This window comes from Agrilus planipennis, unplaced genomic scaffold (assembly GCF_000699045.2).
Source record: "Agrilus planipennis isolate EAB-ADULT unplaced genomic scaffold, Apla_2.0 scaffold92, whole genome shotgun sequence".
NCBI lineage: Eukaryota > Metazoa > Arthropoda > Insecta > Coleoptera > Buprestidae > Agrilus > Agrilus planipennis.
The window spans coordinates 296,434-317,631 of NW_020438900.1; the positions used below are offsets into that span (position 1 = coordinate 296,434).

Consider the following 21,198-nt stretch of genomic DNA (forward strand, 5'->3'; position numbering starts at 1 on the left):
TTGCTTTGCAAATGGAATTTTTTTGTGCAGTGAAAAGGTGCGCAAGACCATACCTGCCAGGGAACACCAAAGCTGAATGAGTATTTTTTAATCCCCGAAAATACAGCAACAGTGAAAAGCATTCGATTCGAAAATCGCTTAAAGCCCGAACAGAGTAATCCTTTGGGATAAATCATCATTTCCAGATAACAATAAGATGAATTTTCGAGATGAAAACAGGTCAATGCCTTTTGGGATGTTGTTTGTGGGATTCGAGAGAGATACAAACGTTCTAATTCAGTAGTTCATCAATGACCCAATTGCATTCATGTGACACAGTTTGTCGAGGAGAATGCAATTTCAACTTTTTTTAGTAGTTGCATCTTCACAATCATTTCAAAATAGGTCTCACAACTGTCAATTTTTAAACCATATAAGTACTAACAATTTTCAAAATCAAGAACAAAATTATATGACAAAATAAAGATAATAAGTAATATTTGAACACTAAAGTTTAATATTTATATAATAGTTGTTACTCAAGGTAAGAATTTTCCTAAAAACGGTAAGCAATCTTTAACATGGAACAGAAATGGAACAATAAGCTAATTCATTTTCAAAGTAAGTCATATTCATTAGTAGAAGTATAGAAAAGAAGGGATTTATCTTGGTAGGATGTGAAACGAGACATTAGGTCAATTTTATTCTGTTCCTTTCTTCCACAAGTTAATCTACAATAGTCCACATGAACCTTTGTTTTTGGAACTGAAAGTTTCCAAAACAACGATGGTTTTTCTTCAAGCATTTCGAGCTAATGAGTTTAACAAAAGTGATTATGTTGGTCATCAATAGACACGCTACATGTTACCAATTCAGAAAATAAAATTGGTTGAAAGAAATATTCATCCAGTATCGATGGCATTTTGAAATTGTTTTTGTTTTAAACATGGTGTGTCTCATGTATAAGTACGTATATTTACTTCCTTGTGAAAATAGTGTGTGAGAAGATTATCCTTTTATGAAACAAAAGAGTAGTAATTAGTCATCTGGTTTCTTTCACCGTTAGCAATTCTTGACTTGCAGAAGAGTATTATCATTTTTCAATGGATTACGATGTAAAGATAAGGAATGAGATGGAACAGTTATTGAAATGAGCACGTTCGTCTATTGGAGGAAAGTTCTTGGTGTGAAAGATTCGCTGCTGTTGGATATCCATTAATCAGTAGAAAGTTTTCAACAGAACACGAGAGAATTTATAGAGTTACTCGGGATTCTATTTCAACTTTTAATCCTTTCCACGAGAGTAACTTTGAAAGAACTGCACCGAGCGAGAAGGAGCATCGAACGCGCTGTCGGTCGGTCGGTCGGTCGGTGCATCAACTCCGCCGTCGTTCGTCGAACCTTACCTGTTGGGGTGTAAACGAGAGGCAACTCGTGGATGTCGTGGTGATCGTCTAGGAACGGACTCCAGAAGGGCCAAACCACATCGATCGGATCCACGTCAGTCGGATAAATAACGGACGCTTCCAGATCCACCGCGGCCAGATAGCGGCCTCACGGCCGTTCGTCAGAGCCACAACAACACCACCAAGAACAATGTTCACCTTCTCCTTTTCCTCTTTCTTTTGTTTATTGTTAAATATCGTTATTAGTGTTGGCGCCTTTGTTTATTTTCGACAGACGGACACGCGACCAACTGTACGCTCACGTGGCAAGCAGCGATCGTTCAAACGAGCACACGTCGGAGAAGTGACAGTAGCAGAGAGAGTTTGAAGAGTGTGAATAGTCACGAAAGGCGCGAAACGTTCTCGAGTCAGTCCGTTTGCTTGACCGCGACAATAACAACAAGGACGACAACAAAACAATAACAACGCCGATCATACGATTTTTTGGCCTTTTTGACTATCGACAGCGGCTCGTGCCTGAAGAAGCAGCGGCAATGCACTGACGTCAGATAAGAGCAGCCGGTACATAGGCGCTGTGGCCACGAGGGCAGGCGACGGCGACGCAGGCGTCGAAGGATAACGCGTGCGCTCTTATCGGTCGCAAAAACGCGCACATCGTCAACCCCGATGAACTCGTCATAAATCATTTTTGCGGCCGAAATTGCGTCGCAATCGTCACGAATCTACTAATTAGATGGAGCGGATTGTCAAATTTGAGTTCAACGCCATGTCTTGTTTTGGTTTAGGACGTCACTAAGATGATCCTTCATACGCATGTGTGCGTGCCAAAAAACGGATTGGTACATTGCACAATTTTTCTCAACCTTGAAATTACTTCGTCATTCCAAAAAATAACACCATCCTGGTGTCAAACGACAGCCATCAAACAAATTGTTGCGTCACCAGGATCCGAACCCGTAACTATAGATAATAATGTGCGTGTGGAGGTCTGTTACAGCTACAGCATCCCCCGCACACGACCAGCTGAACCTGGGGAACTTATAGGACCCTACTGTGACAGTTGTAAACCTGCCGACAGTCGCTGTTATCATATGACCCTCCACGATGACAAAAACTCCTCAAAAACAATACAAAAAAGAGTCCAAATAATCACTAACTGTTCGTGTTCCTCGTGTGACAGAATTGAAGCAAAGGATTGTGAAATTTCTGACGAAAACACATCGGAATTACCGTCAAACCTCTTTGCCCTTTTGCACCTTAACACCTCTACTGAAGATCAATCGAAATATTCGTTGCCAGAGCTTCCGGAATTGCTCCACATGAGTCTCTCTGAAGACGAGAATCATTCTGCCATTCACATCTCCGACATAACACCAGAGAAAAAGGAGTTGACGGAACCTTAGTTGTTTCACTGAAGAGTTCCGAAAATTCTTATGTAAAAAACCTATTGTTAAATAAAAACAATATAAAATAACAGTCATTCCAAAAAACTTCAGGCCCCTTGCGGAATTTTTACAGGACACCAGTCTGATAGTATCAAAAAGGAATCAAAGCTGTTCTAACTAAACCACCAATATAAACGAAGCCTGAGAAGACGCAGATAGTTATCTTGAAGACTCTTGAAGACGCTTAATAGAAAGCTTTATCTGTTTACAGGGTAGTTACCAAAATTTGTGTTTCGATAAAATTTGCATCATTCTGTTCTGTTTTTACTCAACTTCGTTGGGTGTTCTCAATTACAGTAGGTCCCCGATAATCCGAACCCCCGCTTATCCGAACGCCTCTATAATCTATAATCCAAAGGACCCCTCCCTCTTGGTCACGCGGTCTTTTAAGGCGCTATTACCCACTGATTAAATGAATTCACAATACTGTGTCATTCACTTAAGCTACTACAACGAAGAAGTATTATAAGAATTGAAACCAATGGCAAGAATTTCACATACTCGAGTTGTGCAGTGGCGGATTTGCAGTCCTAGCCGCCCCTTTCTCAGCACCCATCATTATAGACTACATTCATAATTCATGAATTTGTTATCATCAGTGACTTTTTTTGGCACGATTTGCAGTCCTTAATATCTGGCCGCCCTAATAGTCCAGGACCTACTGAGCCTTAGGGAAAATCCTCCAATGGAGTTGTGTCTGCATTAAATGAGTGCCTAAAATACTTAATAATTGAAATTATTTCGTACCTTCAATTACAAACATCTATGATCTAAAAAAACGTTTCGAAATATCTAGTTACTGTATTCCGAACGCTCCACAGTATAAATTTTGGGTGTTTGAATTATCGGGGCCCTACTGTACCTACTCTTACTTTTGAATTATTATTGTTAGTCAGTCAATCTTTCTCTGCCTGCAATAGGTTGTAAGTTGACGTTTGTAATTGTCTTTTATCGGGAGTAGTTTACCTGAATCCCGCATTTTTTCCGGGTGCCATTTCTCAGAAAGAAGATCCATTTATGTCGCGATAGGCGTCACATGGCCATAAACATGTTTGTAGCCGCTAAGATCTTCTTCGCTTGCAGTGTCCGAGAACAAAATTTGCAGTTTCCCGGATAAGTAATGGCCGAGGCGTCAGCTGCAAACAAACGCTGATACAAATCATTTGTATTTATTGCAGATGCGCTCCTCGTTGACCACACGAGCTGTTCGTTCATCTCCCTCGGTTTCCACGAGCCGCCGCCACGATCACCTTCCTTCCCGTTGTCCGCCGCCGCACGGAAAAAGAAAGTTATGGACGGCGAATTTTTAGCGCCGCAGCACACTTTTCGCAGGTGTTTTTCTTTAACCCGTCGACCCTCACGTGCAAGAAGAACGAGCCAGATGCGACCCTAATTCTGCTTAAGAACTCAGTTTTCCTCCATTATGGCTCTCACGCTTGATTGATCACCGTCATTCTCCCAGCGGAGAAAATTAATCTTATTGTAAATACGCGAAACCGCCTCGAACAACTTGGACGTATTTGATGTTCTATTGATACACGCCGTTACTTTCGCTCGGTATCTTGCAATTTCGACATTTTCAATCTCTTTAAGTACAAAAGCGTTTAAAGGAAATCCGTGGTAAAGGTTTGGATTAGAAAGGTATATTAAACAATAAAGGGTTTTAAAAAATACTACAACTGGCGCAGTAAACGCCATCTGTAGCACGATGCTACATTTTAGGATTACGTATGCTCCAACAAGGTCCACTTGTGTGGATATCTACTTGCTGAAACGAATCCCGGCGTAGACACGTTACCATAATCGAATAAAATAATTCAAAGTGGTCTGTATTCTGTCGAAACCGCCAGACGCGGGTCGCGATTTCGATCTTTTTGGATCTCATCAGCGCGTCAGACCACTTCGAATTATTTTAATAAAGGGTTTTATTATTGTCTGCCAAAAAATAGGCAGTCTGTTAATCTAGAGTCTGTCTAAAGTGTATGTTTGAAAGTCAATAGGTAAAAGGCCAGATATGATGAAACATGGAGGGTTAGTTAGAGACATATAAGAAGCAGAAACAGGATTAAGGAAGTTCTAGTTTTCGGTAAATGCAGATTTGTTCATCAGGATAAAGATTGGAGATCCGTACGAATATGGTTAAATGCTTATGCCCAAAAAACTCAGTTTGAAAAGTTTTCTAGATGCGCACGTGTTTTTTAGCATCCTTTTCCGAGTCGCGCGTTTTATTGCTAGTCGAATGGCATTGTTTACTGACATTTCCCGATTTAATTCATTCCAAGGATAACGTGGAATCGTCGCCTGCCGATGACGCATCAGAAAGTACTGGCCTTCTTCTTATTATGTGGTCCTCTTTTTATCCGATCGATACCGTGCAGCCTTGCCAATTTATTTTTTATGCCTCAAGTGCGCCGCCGCTTTCACTATTTTTTTCATTCGACGCGGAATTGAATGGGAATCCTAGTCGTCTAACCATCGCCCATAAATCTCGAAGAGTTTCTGAACGGAAACGGGAATGGTCCATTTCAGATAAAAAAAAATGTCTCCTGTGAGCCGACGCCATAAACGCCGAAAGCAATAAAATGAATATTTGGGGAAACTTTGCAGAATACGAAAACGGAACCATCAGAGAATGTTTTGTCCGGTAAGTATAAATACAGCGCACCATTGCCAAATTTTATCGCCCTCGTCTTAGAGTTTACCGTAATTATTGAATACTGAGCTTAATTTTTTTTATTGTAATCCTAGGAATTGTATACAATTCCGAGGCAATGTGTAAAATATTGTTTCAAAGATTTTTTAATACACACATAACCTCGGACCGTATACGTTCCTAGGAATTGTATGAAATTCCGATATTGTACTAGGAAATATGTATAAAACCAATGCTTTCTGTCTTCTCCGACGGGCAGGAGTATTAAATAAACTCCAATCTGTCATAAATCTACCTAACCAAACATCTCCAAGCAGCCGGTCGTATTATTATCTATTTTATGTCATAGGCCACCAAATATTGTTTTTCAATGTTCGATAACTATGCTTCGTTATCATTTCCGCGCCCAACATATATAAGATCAGCATATTCACTTCTACAACATACTAAAAATATATATGCATTGGTGACGTCATTGTTTGGTTAGGTAGATTTATTTTATTGGCAGAAAGCATTAATTTCATACATTTCCTAGTACAATATTGAAATTTCATACAATTCCTAGGAAATGTATACATTTCCCAGGATATGTCTATTAAAAAACCTTTGAAAAATATTCTATTCATTTCCTAGGAATTGTATACAATTCCTAAATTTCCGGTAACATATATAAGTAATTAATTTCCATACCTGCAGTATCTCCACCGTTAAACGGAGAGATGGTTTAGTTTTGAGTGTGAAACTGTAATTTTGGTCGAAATCCTATAAATTTGTATAAGTTAAGCGTTAAATCGAATAGTAATGATTGACTAGGTCATGTGCATGGTAAAGTACGTACCTACGTGTATGTACGTCACCGACTGAAAGATGAAAATTGGATAAGTTTCGCGTCGTCAGGCAGGTCGTTAATAAAACTTTGCAAACAGCGTACATAGTAGTACATGGTGGATAGGTAGGTAGTTGTAGGTACGTGTGGATTATGCTACCCCCAGGGCGCCGTATCGTGTCAGGCTGCTGAACCTCGCCGGCAGGCCGTGTGCGGTCAGCCGTACCGTACCTCGTCGGATCGTGTCGCGTTACAGCGCGTCGACGCTCGTAGAAGCACATCTGTATACATGTGTACATGTATGTATGTATGTACAAATACAGTATCCACATATGTATGTCATTAGGTGCCATCCCATATACATATACAAATATTTCTTCCATTGCATATCAGAAAAGACAAATGACAGTTGAGAACTAAAGGAAAATTTTCAAGGATTCGAAAGCTTATTGGTTACTTTCTTGCGAAATATATTGATTGAGAATCCTGTGAAATTGTTTTACTTAAACATATTAATTTGATACTAGCGATAGAAATTTATTGAACATTACTTTAAAATTAACAGACAGAATTTTCCTTCATCAACATCATCATAAGGTCGTCAATGGTCTAAGACTAGTTGGACGCACACCTCCACTCCTTCCTATCCTGAGCTAATCTTCGCACTTCCTTAAAACTAGAACATCCCACTTCCTTAACTATTTGTGAACAATAATCTAATCTGGGTCTACCTCTACTCCTTCTAACTTCTGTTTGTTTTTGACTAGACCTTCATGCCTATTTCTTATTGACTTCCATAGAGTCCTCTGTTCTCCTTTTCCTTCTAGTAGTTCTTCATTTCTAATCTTCTCTATCCACGGTACCGTCATCATTCGCCTGTATTAACAGTACATTTCGAACGCTTCTAACCTTTTCTTTTCCGCCGCTCCCACTGTCCATGTTTCGCACCCGTACAACGCCGTGCTCCAAACATACACCTTTAACAATCTTTTTCGAATTTCTAAATTAACCGTTCGCGAGCATAGAAGTGACTTCTTTTTATTGAAGGCGACTCTACCCTGCATTATCCTCTGCTTTATATCCCTACTATTCCTTCCGTCCTGACTTATCTGACTTCCTGGATACTAAAATCAGCCACTTCTTCTTATCTTTCGTCTCCTATCTTTACATTCGCTCTTTCCCTACTTTTTGGATTCAGCTGATTAAGGAATAAATACTGATGTATGCGCAAACAAATTATAAGTAAGGTACTCGTCTTCAACTGGTACTAAAGACATGCTGTATGGACGTGTCACCAACAGAGAGTTCATCAATTGAACTAATAATAATAAAAAAATATCCCTGGTATATCCAATACTTTTCAATAGAGGCATCTCATAAATATTTCTGCCTACATCAAGATAGACAGTCTTTAGGTATTAGGTAATGTACATTGTAAAATAAACATTGATATCAATGGCATAAACATTTTACCAAAAAGATGACTTCTGACTAAATAACGTGTCGATGCTCCTCACCGAAGCATCCAAAATAAGAAAATGTTCCTGAATATGGTAACTTTTACCTTTGTGCATGCCGGTGTACTTATCCTTGAGGATGGTGAACTCATAAATTTTCCCGAATTCTTCAAACATAGGTCTGAGATCGTTCTCCTCTAGATGGCGCGGTATCTGTCCGACGAAGAGTTTGACGACGTCTTTACCACCAGATGAAGGGAGCGGAGGCGGAGGACAGCCAACTGGTAACGTAGTCGAGATGGGATACATTTTCCCCGACGGTGTCGGAATCAGCATGCTGGTCATCAGCGGCAGTCCCCCCTGACTCGCCTTCAACTAGCACGCACAAAAATCGATCACGAAACCCCTCTCTCCCCCTTTTTACGAAAGAAGTCGGACGCGAGCGGGGAAGAACGCGTTTCGAATTAAGCGTTGTTCAACTTTTTAAAGGGGACTGGATCCCTTATAAGTACACTCGAATCGTAGATTTTGTTCTTCACTCTTCCAACTTCCACAAGCATTTATTGATCGAGAAAAGTTTTTTTTGCAGATGCAAATGGCACCGGTAAGAACTTTGTCACTCTCAAAGTATAAAAATTAGACTCGTAAAAGATACGTACTACGATTACGATATCGAAAGACTGTATATTTTGGAAAACTATTTATCTAGGTACAACAATTTTTACTGTTGCTTTCGACTGTACATTTTCGCATAGTCATATACACGAAGAAGATGTTAGCGGGCAGGTAATTGGAGGAAATTGTTTTCCACTCGTAATACTGATTAATTCTCTGGCTTAGGGTAAAACAGATACCTGCATTAAGTTTGGCAGTTTTCCTAAAGTATGATATAATCGTTGACTAGATAAAGGGGTCGATAAAAAGGTAATCGAACATTGAAAATACGATCACACGCACGTTTGCCAAAATATAAATGAAGGAACATAAATTGAGCAATAGAATAGAATAGGTACGATAGGGTGTTTGGCAGGGTACTATGTATAACGTAGCAAGTGTCGACGACCACCTTGCGCGCAGGTGGCTGATACAATATTGCACCTTTTACCGATGGTACCTAACCTAACTACGACCACAGCACCTCACTAGCACAACACGAGACGAACACTGAACTGTTTTGCACGATATATATTTTTGGTCTTTGTGCAGTTGCAATAGTGCGATCCAAGCCAATCCACCCTTGCTCAATAAAGAGGTGAGGGGACGGACCCTCGCCCCAGCTGACTCATACGCGCCACGCTCCCCCGAGCCATTACGCGAACTTGCGTCAATGAAGGTGTACGCGTCTCTATGTTTGCGTATGTACACACGTACATTTGTATACGTGTGTGTAACTGGATTCGCATTGTTTTTACCCCTCGACAGAAGAAAACTTCTAAAGAAGGAGAGGAGAAAATACCATTGACCACTTTCCCATCGCGTGAGGGTACTTCTGGTGGTGTATTAGCGTTGAAAATGCGAACGCATCATCCTATCTGACTACACGAAACAACGAAAATTAAATCTGACGTTTCGAAATGTTTTTCGCGTAAAGTGTGCTACGGCAGCTAATCTTGATTAATGTTAAACTAAGGAAATTTATAACGTCATTTATCTTTGTTTCATTTTTTTTTTGTTTTTGGTGGAACACTGATGGAACATATATCTATACGAAAGGATAAGACGGAGAAATTTCAGCTTGCGTCCAAACAAGAACTATATAAACTCAAACATACTCGTAGCTACTCGTCAACGAATGTAAACCCTCAACAACCTCAATATATTGTACCTATTGTAGCGTGCACGAGTGCGTTTGTGTGCGATCGGGCACACGTGTGCGTGAACGGCTTATCGATTCGCCGACTAGCCGCGGGCTCCTTTCTTCATGTGCGTCGTATTTGTAAATGTGTGTATCGTTCTGGGAAAGCAATTAAACAGTTCAAAGAAAAAATAAACTATCCGAATGTTTCCAGAAGGTTGCAGAAAGTAAAGAAAAGGGTATTTAAAGGAAGAGTCGATCACCGAGAGGAGAAGAAATAAATTGACCGTTGCAGAAGTGAATCGAGAAATAAATTGACAGTGACAGCAGTGAAATAAATAGCGCAGTGAATAGTGATATATCAACAGTAGAGTAAATAATTTGAATAATTCATAACCTAAGTTTAGTAATAATTTAATAGTGTTTTTAAGTTCTTTAATAATCAGTGTAAATAAATGGTTTTTTTGTCGTTATCAGTCTAAGAAGATAATTTTGTTAAACCCATGAACATTACACTATATTATTATTCTCATTTGGCAGATTTGTTATTAGGCACAATTATAAATATTATACATTAATATAAGTACGCATGCACCTATTAATATTATTAAACATTTGGATTAATATTGGTTACAAATAATACACGTATCATTTATATATGTGACATTACATCCATTTGTCATTTTGTTATCAGGAACCAGGGCCGATAGATTTTCCCAAATTATGCGCTATTTTGTAGCGCGATAGAAATTCGTCTGTTCGGGAACAAGTGGTTTTACTGATAAATATAATTGCAGTCGGTACAGTAATTCCTAAACAGCTGTTATCGCCCGTGTCCTGAAAATCCCAGATTAGATACGCTAACACTCGTTGAATATTGTTCTACAATGTGCGACAAAACCCCTTGTTATGTTAATTTCCTCTCGGTTACTAATTACACAATATTCATTAGTGTAAATAAATAGCCCAAACCTACCAGTCGAAGTGGTTTTTTAAAATGGCAAATGAAATTTGCAAAAAAAAAATGTTAACGCAATTTACCTCTAGAATTACCAAAATTATTTACTACTAACAGCTCTCCGAAGCTATTAAAATGAGTCCTACTGGGTATATTCACTAGATGGCAGTAAGTAAGGAGGAGAGAGATGCCCACTAACACAATTTTTGTCAAATTACCCTAAACCTAAAGAATTTAGAACCAGCTTACGGAAAAGAACAGAAAATTCATAATTTAATTTTTATGTCAAATGAATTTTTTGTAATTTCGTTCAAAAAAGATTATTTTGACATATAATTATTTTAATTGTATCATTTGTGGGTGACATCGATCGATGTAACCATTTAGGTCTTCCATGTTCTCTCAGGAATGTGTTTATCAAGAGCCACAAAACTTGTAAATTGTTTCAAAGTGGTAAGGTTGCTTGAAGGACCAAGTCACCCCTATCGTATCCTCGAAGGACACAACAAGTTAGAAAACATCGAGATGGACTTGGCTGTCATCCTTTCGTTGTTGGTTTGTTCTCGGTTCGTGTCCTGCGCGGTCGCTGAACTTGGACGACATCGATATTTCTCCGCGAGAGACGCGCCGCGTCACAATTCTCGTTCAAAACGTATTAAATATCGTAAGAGACTTGCCATAAACTGACGGATTGCAGGTTGTTTGTTATAAAACTTTAACAATGTTCGAGAAGAACGAGAAATAATTTCTGAAAAGCGAAACGAGGACGTAACCAGCTTCAGATTTTTCCGTTTTAACGAGCACTTAGGCATATTATACTCATACGGAGAGACGGGACAGAAAAATGACTCCTAATGTGAACCAGTAAAAACGCACCTAGAGATATAGCTGTATTATGCTTTACGATAAGCCCGCAGTACTCAAATATCTATCTGTAACGACAATTCTTATTTGGTGGTAATTTTAACTAAGTACAATTCAAATTAACTGTAAATTGATATTCAGATATCTAATTAAAGTCACGAAACATTAGAATCTAAAAGCAAGTAACTTTAGCTGTACCTAATAACTGAAATCATTCCACAAACTAAGGAGCATTATGTATCACGTATGAGAACTTTGGTCGACTAATCATGGTAATAATAGACGAAGTTGTACTAGTTTTAATCCCCCCATTTTCACCCCTCGAAAGTTACCTAACTATTATATGTAGGTACGTACAAATGTTAATCCTTCCTTATACATTTTCCTCAAGAGAAATTATTATTTATGCTGGGACTGGGGTAACAAATTGACGCCGGCTGGTGTTATCAATCCTCAAGTTTATCAACTTCAGTAAAATAATATTCTGTTACTTAAAGTTAGAAATTATTAGATCACGCCGAGGAAGCATGTACATTCAATAGCCATTTGAACAGAGAATTAATTTAAAGGGTTGTAAAAACTATTTTCGGTATTCTATTACTGTTAGCAAACAATTAGGGATATGTTCCAATTTTAGAGAAATATGAAGATTAGTTCAGGATAGGAAAGAGTGAAGGTGCGTGTTCAACCAGTCTTAGGACTGACGATCTTATGTCGAAATAGAAATTTAAGCCCGATATATGCGAGGACCTAATAAGGCTGTCCAGTTTAAGGAATTCTCAGTGAGGTCCTAATGAGGATTAAATAATGATATCCGAAATAAGAATAAACTTGTCAGGACCAAATCAGGATGTCCACAGTTTATCCTATCAAAGTAAAAAATTGATGAAATCAAGTTTTCCACGCTAGGATATTATTAGGATTAGATCATTTCATGATTTACAGGGTAAATATAATTAAATTCTGATCAGGATTGAGTGTGGATAAACTTGATTGGCCGGATTTTAAATATCATCAGATGACTAGACTAGAAAATGGATTTTCCTTCTTGTTAAATGTCCTTACAATTTTACAAGTCGTTTTATACGATGTCAGAAAAATTTTTGGTTATTCTAGAAGTGGCTTATTTTAATATAATAAATTTGCAATCAGGTTTTGGTAGGGTTCTTTGAATTTCCCTATTAGGTCCTAACTTTTATTTCTTTATCAGGTCCTTCTTTAAAAAAAAAGCGCAACAGTCCTAGTCATATCGACACAGGGTGGTCCTTGTCAGGACCTTGTATGAATCGTGGTTATAACCTGTCAGGTCCAAGATCATAATTTCTAGTCGGGTTATACCGAAAATCTATGAAATCCTATAAATAACTTTTTTCTGGTGTAAGTTATTTCAGTGTCGCTTACGTGACAAATCCTACATGATTCGGGATAAGTTTAATGCAGCTGCAGATCAATAATAACTTCAAGTATTCTGTACCATTTTCTATATTTTGTATTTTCAAGTCTTCTTATTGTTTCATTAATTCAATTGACCATTCGCATCTTAACACAACACATGAAAAGAACTAATCTTGAGTTAAAGGATAAAAGTAAAATAGGAATCTAAAGTTGATTGCATCCTTTTCTTATCTAAAGAGAATAGAGGTCTCAACTGAAAGGCAGAAGCGGGTCACGGTAGGATTAATCAAGTTCATTGCATGCGGAAGACGTCCTTAGAAAGCAGGATTAAAGAAATCCTCTTCCCATTAACACAAAACAAAGGCCCAACCAACGGTCCAAAGAAGGAGCCCAACATCTTTCATAATTCTTTATTATTATCTTTTTCAAGCGATGATGCCGCAGTTCCTGTGTTGACAGATGCGCACCACAAGGATTAATTTAAGGAGAATGTTATTTATTTCTCGGCTGCAACTTTAACATTGCTTGAATTTATCGCCTGTTCCGACAAAAACGGATAAATTTAAGGAAGGATCGCCTCTTTTAAAAAATATAACTTATACCTTACACCGAGCTATGACACAATGACTGGACAAGTTTTGACCCTAATCCGGACTTGTAATTTATAGTTCGTGCTTTTTTGCTTAAAGTCTTAAGATGGCAAAGACAAATTACTATCCAGAAAAATACGAGTTTGACCTTATCTTTGAGACTCAGCAACGTAAACATTTTCATACTTTTCCCAAAAATTGGAACACGGCCCACAAATTAATATCCGTTCATGTTCTGCCTTTAATTATTCAGACTATCGAAATATTAACTTAGAACTCTACATGATTATAGGCTATCATTACAAATTAGTCAGTACGATATCAAGGGAGAATAGCTTCTTTTTGAAGGTGTATATTTATCCAACGTTCCTGTTACTTTGTCCCTATTTCCTTTCTCAGGTCTATCGACACGAAAACGTCGACATAAAAATTTCAAAAAGTCTTCGATGTATTCGTACACACAGTGGCATACGTATAATGACACATAAGATAAAAATTTCCTTTTTGAAAGAGTTTTATTAATCCAGCAACAATTTTTAAAGAAAATGGTTGAAAACTGTTTCTTAATTGTATTTTCTCAGAATTTAAACCTCCAAGTCGCTCACGTTTCAGTAGAATAAAATAATACCAATACAACATACAGGCTTTGCAAAAATTAATGCAAATTTAATTACTATAAAGTAAGAAAAAACCAATTTTTATTCATGTTTATCTTCAAGGATTGTGAACCCAAAAGTTAAAGCTCTGAATTTCCGAGTTTTCAAATATGTCCCCCAATTTATGCATCAGTGAAATAATTTTTGAAATAGCTTTACGCACTACAGATAACCTCAAATAAATAAGGAAAACAAAGGGTCCGGGTTCGATTCCCGGCGGAACAGTGACAACAGCAGTAATTTTTTTCTTATTAATTTGAGGTTATCTCTGTTAGATGAAGTTCATTTAAAAATTCATTCACTAACGTATTGTATTTGACACTACAGAAATTCAATTCCAGTTAAATTTTAAAAATGTAATGCCTCCTGCTTTAGGTCTATCACTAATGCCGTAATGGTGACGTCGACACTCAGCGTTCCGTTAGTTCTACATTAACTCGCTAATTGCTTCTTAATCATTTTTTGCCATTAACTTTAATTTTCTTACGACGCCACTGTTTTTGATTGTAAAAGTACATACATATATAGATTTACATACATAGATATAAATATATGCAAAAGTAACTTTCGATAGTTTGTCGTGGTGCCATTATTTATGCGTCGTCCAAACTTGGCCGCTGAATTATGTAGGAGCTTAGCATGCCGCCTTCGCTTCCCGTAATAACGTGGCCCTTTCAAAAATCCCTCTAATTATTCGGCGACCCGCCTTTTATTATTTATTATTGGTAATAACGCGAGAACGTTGTTAGATACCGATACGGGATTCAAGTAATGGACTAGAACGATAAGACAGCAGGAAAAATTCTCACAAGTGTCACCACCAACTTCTTAAAAAACTTACAAAATACGTAATAGATATCCAACAGACAAATGACAAAATAGTATGTAAGAATAATTTAATCTTTTTCTGTATGATCTACGTGTTATTACAAAGAGGTATCTAAAGTTTGGATACAAGACGTAAGACGAGAAAACTAGTGAACGTCAAAGCACCACTTTCTATATTGCTAGAATGGTGTTTTCTATATAACTATTTTCCTTATTTATTTTGAAAGAAATGCTAGAGATTATTAGAGTAATACTTCAGGGCCACACAATCAGGTTTACTTTTATGCAGAAATTCTGTATTTGATAAGTTGACACAATTTCAATGTAAGAGGGTCCCAAAATCGACTGTTTCAAAATACGTTACTAATTGTATCGATTTTAAACTTCAATCAGTGCCATGTCGACAATTTTCATTGGGACGTGTGACCTAGGTTCGCTATGCCTGTCCCATCTACATCTTCACCTTTGGCATGATTAATTACCGTTAGAAAGTGACGATAAGCATTTCTGTATCTGTATATACAGTAAAAGCTCTTTATTCGCGGGGTATACGTTCCATAAATAAAATCAATGTATTGATAAATTCGCAATTAAAATTAACCGTTATAATCAGCTTTAGGCAAGAGTTTAAAAAATTTAGTGATTTTTCTTGTTTTCAATTTTGAAATTAGTGTACTCGGTTACATCTTTTATAAAAATCGTCTCAGCACGACCTAATAGTACTCAAAAGTACGTTGAAAAATAACACCGAATCCTTTTCTATTCAAAGGATGCCGATATATTAAGAAAATTTAATGGTACACCCGCTATAGAGTAAAAACATGCTTATCGCTTCTAGATATCATAAGTTTAATATTTAAAACAGACATTTGAAGTTTTGTAGTAAGATAGAAAAAGCTTTGTTCTAAAGCTTGTCGAAAGGCATTTCTTAATTTTTTAATTTCTATTGAAAATACGTGTCCTACAAGAAGCATCAACTTTAAGCACTTGTTAAAGCTTTTAATGACCATATTATTGGAAACCAAAAACGTACCGAGTTAGCGTCAACCTTTGTCTGTTACCATAAAAAAAAATTAAATATTTATCTCGCAGCGTTAAATCACAATGTTCAGAACAGAAACCCATGTTTTCGAAAAAATTCACACTAGGCACGAGCGGTCAATTTTGGTGTCAATCCCCTTAATAAATGACACCGAATCCTTTTCTGTTTACCGATTGCAACCGCGAATAATGAAATTTTTAACCGCGAATTCAGGAACTCGGTTGCATTTTTTTTGCCCGCGAATAAGGAAACCGTGAATAAGGAACTTTAAGTTTATTTTAGTGTATAGGTAGGTATGTCTCATCAAATAACAAGCATGCTAAACAGATGAAGGAAATAAATCAGTCGCGTACTGTTGCCAGACGTCACAACAGACGTATCGTACCTACTATTCATGTATATCAGAACCGAAACATGGCATTATGGGCATTCGCAAATCAGAATCGATTTCGGTTAGTTTCTCAGTTGTAATTCCTTCGGGGACGGCAGGGAGAAGGACAGGGAAGTTATTATGTATTACGAAACGTTCCAACCAATTCTGCATACGTATATGTAGAGTACTATATGGATATAGTGTGAGTGCCAGTGGATTGATACTACTGTATTACATATTTTGAGATATAAAGTTAAATTACCAGACGCAAAGATGCAAACATGGAAGACCTATAAGTACATTACAGCAGTGGTTTTAAAAAAAAAAAAACATCTAATGGTGCAAGGCATTCCTACAATCTATACGAAGAGTGTTCTGAGGACGCAGGAAAAGACGCGAGATATAAGTGAATGTCGTACAACATTAATTATTTTGAAGCCGTTTCCTAATCTTAATTAATTTTGTATGTGATGAGGCCGGTTTAAGTACATTGACATCCCTAAACAAAAATTTTCAATTTCTCAGAGTCTTTCAGCGTCTCTGCGAGCGTCTGTCACAGTCTTTCACAGTCTCTCAGTTATTGCCTCGGTGTTTTTATGGATCTCTCACAGTCTCGAACGATAAAATTGTTAATTCAGAGATTCAAGTCTCCCACAGAGAGACTGAATGAATAAAAATAAAAAATTGAGAGACTCGAGTCTCTCGTAGAAAGACTGGGATCTCTGAAATATGTTGAACTTAGAAAATTTTAACCATGTCTATAGAGACACCACTTATAGAGAGATTCCAGTGTCTCGTTCAGAGACTGGATACTAAATGAGGATCTCTCTATGAGCGACTCGAGTCTCTCATTCAGAGACGCTAAACAGTTTTTTTGACAGTCTCTCTCAGCGACGCCAAGAGACTCGATGAGAGACGGAGACTCGAGTCTTGCTTTCAGACACTCTGAGAGACTGAACATTTTTATCTCGGGATAAAAACTCGATAATCGCTATATTTCCATCTGAGTCGATAAAATTTCCTCCAATCAGGATTATGTCATCCACTGCGATTAAATAATGTAATAATTTTACTCAAAACTCTCAGCGTGTCTTTTTATGTAACTCGGTTGATAAGGTGAGAATCTGACATGTAGTTGACGAGGAAATATTATAGATTAAGAGTAATCAATCGAAAATAATTGTCGATGTACTATCACAAGAGTAGTACACCCACCAGCACCATCACTATACCATTTCTACCGCGGCGTCGGCTGCTGCCGAGGTGTGAACAAATGGAAGTCCCTTCTCAATAACTCCAGACCATTAGTTCAACGTCAATCCAGAACGATTAATTATTCTACGCTAGATTGCATCAGACCTTAACGAGTTCTCTCGGATCTAGTTTGCTTGTCTAACATATATATGTCTATATAACATACAGGGTAGTCATAAAAGAACTACCCACGAGATGCCGTTACAATAATAGGAATACATCATCTAACTGTAATCGACTTTATTCTGTTATGGCTCGACCTGTACAAACCAATCATTTTATTGAATTGAATTGTACATTATAGAGAATTTATTGTAGGCTACATTGTTTTAAACGTAGTGTAAACGTAAGTCATAACCAACTGTGTACATACGTACAGTGCATAACATACGTTTCAGTAAGATGTATACGTAGTGATGTAAAGCTGGCCAAAATATTCATCCTTACGTATGCATTTTTGCGCTAAATAGTTGACCAAATAAATTAAGTAGGTATTTGGTCGAGCGTGTCGCCTTGTCCTTTAGGTATATTATTGAGCTGGGTCGCACAAAGCAGTTCTGCACACTGCCCTTCGCCGATCGCTATAATAAACCCGTAAACTTAGACGTATGATTATCATCTCGTGAGTCTGTAGTAACGTACCAAATACAGTAGAATCAGCTTATAATGACATTGAAGGTAAATGACAAACACGTCATACTAAGCGGGCGTCATACAAAGCAATGTCTTAGAAAATAAACAAATTTCTATTTTAGTTAGTTATTTAGTTTAATAGAGAGAGAAACTATAAATTGTACATATTTATTAACAGAAAAAGAAAAAGAACGATGAATTGTAACATCAATATACATAAGAAGGACCAGAAAAATGAGCGAAAATGTTATTATTAATCATTTGAGTCACTAATCAGTCATAATAAACGATTTGTCATTTTAAACGGAGTCATTATATCCAAAGTTTCCTATAGAGAATTTAATATGAAAACCAAACAACACTGTAATTTCTTCATATTGAACTGTTGGTCAATATAAGCGGAGTCATAATAAACGAATTCCACTGTACCAAAGGATGTTAAGTAATATTACTACTATATTAAGAAATTATTAATATAAACTGAGCTTCATAATTATTTATTAGTTTGATAACTTTAGGTTTAAGTTCGTTTGTTTGTCCACATGGTTTTTAGCTAGTCACTTAATTTATTATTTCATTTAAACCTGCTTTGTAAATTGTTCATCAACCTTGCAGCATCGTATAGTACCTAACTGACCTGATAACCTGGTAGGTCCAGAATCTTATTATTAGTTGCTTTTAATAATTGTAGCTTTTGAAGAAGCCTCCGTAATTTGAGGCGAAACGTTGGTGTGGTATCAATAAAAAAAACCTTCACCTCATTGGCTCTGATTCTTTATCTATCATTTAACCTAGGGGAAAGAAATTGGAATAAACAGAGCACTTCTTTGAGTGCACTGCTTCTGCCATTAGAAAGGCAGAAAATGTAGACAACAAAATTTTGTTTTTTCAAGATAACCTGTTACCTACAGTATTTAAAAGTATTCATGTAGGTTACCTTAAGCTATTTTTTGTTGTTGTTAGTGTTTTCCTTTGTTTTAAAATAATTTATCATGTTGAGAGAATATGCGTGTCCAATTATCTATTGGTAGGGTTCTTTGAATTTCCCTATTAGGTCCTAACTTTTATTTCTTTATCAGGTCCTTCTTTAAAAAAAAAGCGCAACAGTCCTAGTCATATCGACACAGGGTGGTCCTCGTCAGGACCTTGTATGAATCGAGGTTATACCATGTCAGGTCCACGATCATAATTTCTAGTCGGGTTATACCGAAAATCTATGAAATCCTATAAATAACTTTTTTCTGGTGTAAGTTATTTCAGTGTCGCTTACGTGACAAATCCTACATGATTCGGGATAAGTTTAATGCAGCTGCAGATCAATAATAACTTCAAGTATTCTGTNTAAGCTATTTTTTGTTGTTGTTAGTGTTTTCCTTTGTTTTAAAATAATTTATCATGTTGAGAGAATATGCGTGTCCAATTATCTATTTATGCAGAGAATTGTTAATGAAGTTTATGCTAAAATGGGCAACTGAAAGGCTTTTAATAAAGCCCAGATCCATTTGAATGGATTCAATTACATGATATATCTAAACAATAACATGCACATTACCATATTCGTTGTATCAGTTGTTTTATGTATTATTTGACTGACAAAACATAATGGAATTGAATCTAGTTTTCGGTCAATACGAATCGGTTACAAATATCACTCCATGTTTAACATAATACGTAAAACATCCGATTTAAGTAAAAATTTAGACACATATACATCTCTTTCGAGTTGTTTGCTTCCTATACAATAACAAAGATGACAAAAGCTGTTTTAAATAAGTGAAATTCGAAACTTGGGATCCTATTCTCTCCTCTATATCGGAGATTCTCTGTTACACAAGTTATTATTCTGCTGTTGTGGGAAGTCAGTATTCGCCTTAAAGCGTTCTTTGAAATCATATCGAGTTTTAAAAGAGAACGAAACCATAGACACAGTTAATTAGATTGCACTAATGAACTACATAACAGAGTAAACATGGTAAGTGTTATGTTTAGTACAGAAAAGTAATCAACCAACTAATCGAATAAAAAGTTCTCGTCTACTATTTCAATGTGATTTGTAATCGATTGGATTACTTTCTGTGAATTTTTGGAAACCTTACTAGGCATTAAAGCATTTAAAAACGATTAAAGTTATTATTTTGGGACTTACCTTAGCAGAAGCGTATTTAGGGTTGCAATCTGTGGAACCATCGTTGATTCGAACACAAATCTGAAGCACTACCCCGTTAAACTACTACGCGATTAATGTCCAATAAAATTAACCCGAATCCCTTTGGTTGCTTGATAGTGTCCTGCAAAAGAAATATGAAAAATAGTAATAATAAACACCAATGTTGCTTTAATATTTAAAAAAAAGGGTTAGTCGGAAAAAATACGCCACCCTAATTACACTGATTTAGCTGTATCCATGGATGCTCATTAAAAAGTTCTTGGGTTAATTCATCTTTTGACATTTTCTTATGTTTCGGTTAATAAATAAATATTTCTACAAAACTAGCAGCAACGTAGAGTAGTAAATATTAGGAACTGTAGGGATAGATATACAGGGTCAAAAGATTAGTAAGTAAGATATAGAAGTATTAGCATCTAGCAAGGAGAAGTTAGAGATAGCTTTAAACAAAATGGAAGCGGTATTGACGAAACAGTATTGTATGAAAATAAATAAAAGTAAACAAAAAAAAATGGTATGCAAGGGAATTAAAATTGGGGAAAAAGGGAATATAAACACTGCAAATGCTAAGTGTGTTATTCGACATACAGACACGTGTTACTGTAACTCACATGAACGTGTAACTTGTTCTTAGTGCGTTAAATTACTATAAATAAGCGTGTTCGTATGTTACTTCAACACATGTAATATTTAGAAATCTGTGTTGAATGTATAACACACTTTTCGAACTCCGTAAGAGCAACACACATATTTTAAGAAAACGTGCTACAGCGATACGTGTAATAGTATTTAACACACTTCAAAGTATTCCACGCGTTAGAAGATTATAAAATTCATAAAATAACACGTGTTGCACATGAAAAATCTAATTGCAATA

The 21,198-nt window shown here is 36.8% G+C and overlaps 1 protein-coding gene across 1 annotated transcript; it reads left to right on the top strand.

Annotated features, from left to right (window-relative positions):
• The first annotated feature begins 2,182 nt into the window (after positions 1-2,182).
• On the top strand, positions 2,183-11,374 carry LOC108734941. The gene is made up of 4 exons (XM_018466713.1): positions 2,183-2,787; positions 8,973-9,121; positions 10,989-11,056; positions 11,276-11,374. The coding sequence occupies exons 1-4, from the start codon at positions 2,183-2,185 to the stop codon at positions 11,372-11,374; spliced, it is 921 nt and encodes a 306-aa protein (XP_018322215.1).
• The last annotated feature ends 9,824 nt before the right edge of the window (positions 11,375-21,198 follow it).